General features: G+C 48.4%; 1 protein-coding gene across 1 annotated transcript in view; it reads right to left on the bottom strand.

Moving 5' to 3' along the window:
* Nucleotides 1-4,955, bottom strand: part of Syp (synaptophysin) — a 13,229-nt gene continuing 8,274 nt past the window's right edge. The window contains exons 6-7 of the mRNA XM_005352775.3: nt 3,597-3,927; nt 1-1,408 (exon numbers count right to left, since the gene is read on the bottom strand). Of these exons, the coding sequence (XP_005352832.1) occupies nt 3,601-3,927 (327 nt within the window). The 3' untranslated portion in view covers nt 1-1,408; nt 3,597-3,600. The remainder of the gene's footprint in view (nt 1,409-3,596; nt 3,928-4,955) is intronic.

The following is a 4,955-nucleotide window of genomic DNA, read 5'->3' as shown; positions in this document are numbered from 1 at the left end:
AACTGGGTGGCTGAGGAGTTTATTTGGGAGAAGGGAATTTCTCATATTTGTTTTTCCTCGGGGAGGGAGTCTTCAAACAATACCGAAGGGCACAGGAAAGTGGGGGGTCTGGAGGGAAGAGGGAAGGGCCACAGTCAGACAAAATGGCAACACACGATCACAGGCACTACCAACATCACAGACACAGCAGAGGGTACAGGATGGGGGCTCCAGACCCAGCCTCCAAGTATTCCGGGGCAGAGGGGAGTGTGGAGGGAGAGGGTAGAGAAAGGGGAAGAGGGTGGGTCAGCCCCACAGACCTGTAGACTCTGTCCTCTGATTCTTTAGCTGTCTCTTGAGGGGGTGAGCAAGGGACATTTCTCTCTGGATCCCACCCTTCACCCTCCAAACCACGATAACTTGGCTCTTCCCAGGTTACCTCAATTCCCAGGGTGCCAGGTGTGTTCTCTCTCCTGCGTTTAACAAAACTCGTCTCATGGCTCCTAACTATGGCCCCCCCACCCCCACTGCTCGAACCCTACTCCTTTGAAAACGTATTTTCTTTGCTGCCCCACGACAGGAAGGGCTTCCCTTCAGAGACCATCACACACTCCTCATACCCTTCATATGCCCGTCTAGAACCCTGACAGGACCTCCTCTCAAGCCTACATCACTCCCGAATCAAACACAGACTCCTGCATATTTCAATATACACTTGGGTTGCTGGTTCCAACCCAAGCTGAATCGTTCTGGAGCCCACTGGATGTTAAAGCCACGCCCCTCCTAAAACCGCTCCCTTGAGTCCCTTCTAACCCCATTCCAGAATGCTGTAGGACACCATTTCCCTAAAAGGCTCCATGTCTAGTGTCTAGTATGTCTGGAACCCAGCTCTCTGCTGACTCTCCAGAGCTCCTCCCATCTCTCCACCTGGTTCACTCATATCCTGTATCCCCACCCAATCTGCTATCCTACTCTTGGGGTTGGATTTCCATTTAAGCTTCTGTTCAGGCAATGCTGGAGGAACCAAGACTAGAGAGTCAGGAGGAGCAGAGGGAGACAACTAAAGGAAAAGTCACATTGACCCTCCCCATGCAGCCAAGGTCTGGTCCCCTTCCTGTCCCCTTTCTAGAGTCCTCTTACCTCAAGGGACAGGGCTAGGGAACAGAGAGGGGCTGAGGAATGCAAGGTCAGGATAAGGGAGGAGCCCATTCAGGACTGGGCCCCTAGTGCATGGAGAAGTGGGTGAGGGTAGGGCTCAGACAGATAAATAGATATTTATATATAATATAATATATATATATATAAACAGCAAAGACAGTTAGGGTCTCCTGGGTTGAGGGGTGGAGACCTAGGGTATGGGGATAGGAAGGGGGGCAGGTCTTCTCTTGAGCTCTTGCCCACCCATGGGGTCTTCGTGGGCTTCACTGACCTGTAGAGACAAAAGCCACAGAAAGGAGAAGTCCAGATGAGGGTGGTGCCCTACACGTGAGGGTGACATCCCCAGGGAGGGATTGGGCCACAACACTTTTTCTTCTGCCTGGCATGTTTTCTTCTCTAACAGCTCTGGAATCAGCCTCATTCTAGCTGTTCTCACGACAAAGATATTACCAACCTTGCTCAAACTGGGTACCAAAGCAACAGTTGAGGTCCTCTCTCCTAATCAAAAAAGCCCATTTTTCAGTACCATTCTAGTCACTGTTGAAAATCAAAGTAAGTAACCTTATCTTGGTGAGGCTTACATCATTATTAGGGGAGACAAGCCTCACAGGATGAACAGGACGTATTAGGGAATCACCTAATATAAAATGATAAGAGGCCAGGCATGGTGGCGCACACCTTTAATCTCAGCACTCAGGAGACAGAGGCAGGTGGATCATTGTGAGCTCAAGGCTAGCCTGGTCTACAGAGTAAGTCCCAAGATAGCCAATGCTATGTACTGAGACCTGTCACCCAAGAACAAGAAATTCTCTAAGTGAGGCTGTAGAGATGGCTCAGAAGCTAAGAGAGCTTGCCGCTCTTTCAGAGGGCCCACATTTGACTCCCAGCATACACACTGGGTGGGTCACAACCTTCTGTAACTTCAGCTCCAAGGAATCTGACCTTTCTCCTGGGCTCCTTGAACTCACACGCACATACTCACACACATATACATAATCAAACAAAAATAAAATCATTTTTAAGAAGTGCTCTAAGTGATGTGTGTATAGCATGAATGAGCCTTGATTATACCTCCAATCTAGTGGAATACAGTCATGAACCATAAGTTAGCAATTAAAATTGCGATATGGAAAAACATAGGGTGTGATGAGAGATAACAGGAGGATTTGTTTTAGACAAATAATCACTGATTATGGAGTTGGAGGTATATGCCTGTGACCCCAGAATTTAGGAGGCAGAGGCACGAGGAAAACAAGTTTGACGCCAGCCTGGGCTACATTAGTGGGACCCTAGCAAAACAGGGAGGTGGAGGCACAATCAGGAATTCAAGGTCATCCTTAGCTAACACAATGAGCTCCAGGCCAGCATGAGCTCCAGGAGACCTGGTCTCAAAAATAACATCGACCATACAAAAAAGACAAAGCCATCTGTGCAGCATATGTGGGTCTTGTGACCACTCTGGAAAATTGTTGCCTTTTAGTGAGATGTTATAACCGGCTTCTGAAAACAGGACAGCGATTTCTGAATTTAGGAGAACAGTGGCCTAGCCGAATCCTTGTGGACGCTGCGGGTGGAACAGGTTGTAAATGGGATAGACTAGGCTCTTGCGAAGAGGGAAGAGGGAAGATGAATGTGAAAAATGGAAAGTCTGGGCCTGAGTGACCTGGAAGTTGTTGCCTTGTAAACCAGGTTGGTCTTGAATTTACAGAGCCCCGCCTCTCTCTGTCTCTCCAGTGCTGGGATTAAAGGCACTGGGCCCACCACACCCGGCCAAGGACTTTTTGATTAAATGTGAGCTGCTTTAGAAGACTCTCCAACCTGGCTCACCCACTAGCAAATCTATTCCCATCTAGGTGATGCCACCTTTCTCTCTGAGACAGGATTTGGTTATAGAGACCAAGCAGGACTCAAGAACTTGCAATCCCCGTGCCTCAGCCTCTCAAGTGCGGGGATTGTATATGTGCTCCATCACGCCAGGCATTCATTTCTTTTATGGCCCAACAAGAAGGCATATGTATGTTTCCAAGGCCCCTGCCCTTCCCGTTTTCTTCATTTGAAATTCCAAAGCGTCTCTTTCACTACAAGAGTTAAGGAGAGGGAGCAGCAGATCTACATCCTGCTCGTGCGCTGGTAACCCTCAAACCCCACCGTGCTTACCTTCCTCCATCTATCCGCTTTATTTCCTATTAGTTTATCAATCATTTCGAAGACCCACCTCTCCTTCCCTACCTGGAAACTGCACTACTTCCGTGACTCTCCACTGCGCAAGTGCTCCTACACTCCATTCATTGGTTACTCTGAACGCTGCTCCTGCCCCTTCCTTCTCTTGCTCTCCTTCCATTGGCTAGATTTTCCGCGTTCGTTCCCCCTCCCCCTTTTTTGTAGTTTTGCCTGTCTATTGGTTCCTTCAAGTTTCATTTCTTGTCTTTTCCTGCCGCATCCATCCATCCATCACTCACCAGATTACATCTGATTGGAGAAGGAGGTGGGCGCTCCCTGTGGGCCATAGCCTTGTTGCCCGTAGTCGCCCTGAGGCCCGTAGCCACCGCCACCGCCACCCGCTGGCTGCCCGTAGTCGGGTTGGTAACCACCCTGAGGCCCGTAGGAGTCCTGGGGCCCATATCCTCCGGGGCCCTGCCCGTAGCCGGCATCGCCGTAGGCATCCCCAGGGGCTGGCTGCTTTTCCGGAGCGCCTGGAGGTGCGCGCATGAATGGGGCGGCCCAGCCTGTCTCTTTGAACACGAACCATAGGTTGCCAACCCAGAGGACCAGGTTCAGGAAGCCAAACACCTGCAGGGAGACAAGGCCAAGCTGTTGTCCCTCACCCATTCATTACCTTGGCAGCCCCGGGGATTTTAAGGCTTAGCGAACAGGAATGGGCATTTTTAGGGCTTAAATTCCTGAGTCTCTGTGACTATCAGTGTACAGAAAAATTTGGGACTGGGACATTAGTTAGAATTTAGATGTACAAGTATTTATTGAGCCTTGTGGCCCACAACTGTAATTCTAGGGAGCTGGAGACAGGATAATCAAGGCTAGCTTTAGCTCCTTACATAGTTTGAGGCCAGCCTGGGCTACATGAGAGCATCAAACAACTAATTTTTAGGGCAGGGGTGGTGCAAGACTTAATCCCAGTACTGAGGAGGCTGAGGCAGATGGATCTCTGTGAGCTTGAGGCCAGTCTGGTCTACACAGTGAGTTCCAGGACAACCAGGGCCATATAGACAGACCCTGCCTCAAAAGAAGAAAAACATAATTTAAAAATGTATTTAGATACACACTTATTAAGTATACATGTTTATACATATACAAAATATAATAAACTTAAATTTGCAAAATATATAAGTATATATTTTAAATAAACACTAATTGATGGTTGTAAACACATGTATGTACAAATTAGCACCGATGCATATGTATAAAACTTAGAAATGTACATGTATAAAATATGAAGCAGGAGTCCCCTCTATGTGGTGTGATTACCATTAGTGAATAAAGAAACTGCCTCGACCTGTTGATAGGGCAGAACTTAGGTAGGAGGGGAAAACTAGAATGAATTCTGGGAGAAAGAAGGTAGAGTCAGGGAGACACCATGGAGCCTCCAGAGTCAGACATGCCAAATCTTTGCTGATAAGCCACTGTCACATGGTGATACACAGATCAATAGAAATGGGTTAAATTAGTGTTAAGAGTTAGCCAATAAGCCGGGCGGTGGTGGCACAGGCCTTTAATCCCAGCACTTGGGAGGCAGAGACAGGCAGATCTCTGTGAGTTCGAGGCCAGCCTGGTCTACAAGAGCTAGTTCTAGGACAGGAACC

This window comes from Microtus ochrogaster, chromosome 10 (genome assembly GCF_000317375.1).
Source record: "Microtus ochrogaster isolate Prairie Vole_2 chromosome 10, MicOch1.0, whole genome shotgun sequence".
Taxonomy (NCBI): Eukaryota; Metazoa; Chordata; class Mammalia; order Rodentia; family Cricetidae; genus Microtus; species Microtus ochrogaster.
Note: the sequence above shows the minus strand (reverse complement) of the source record. Positions and strands in the feature narration are given on the sequence as shown.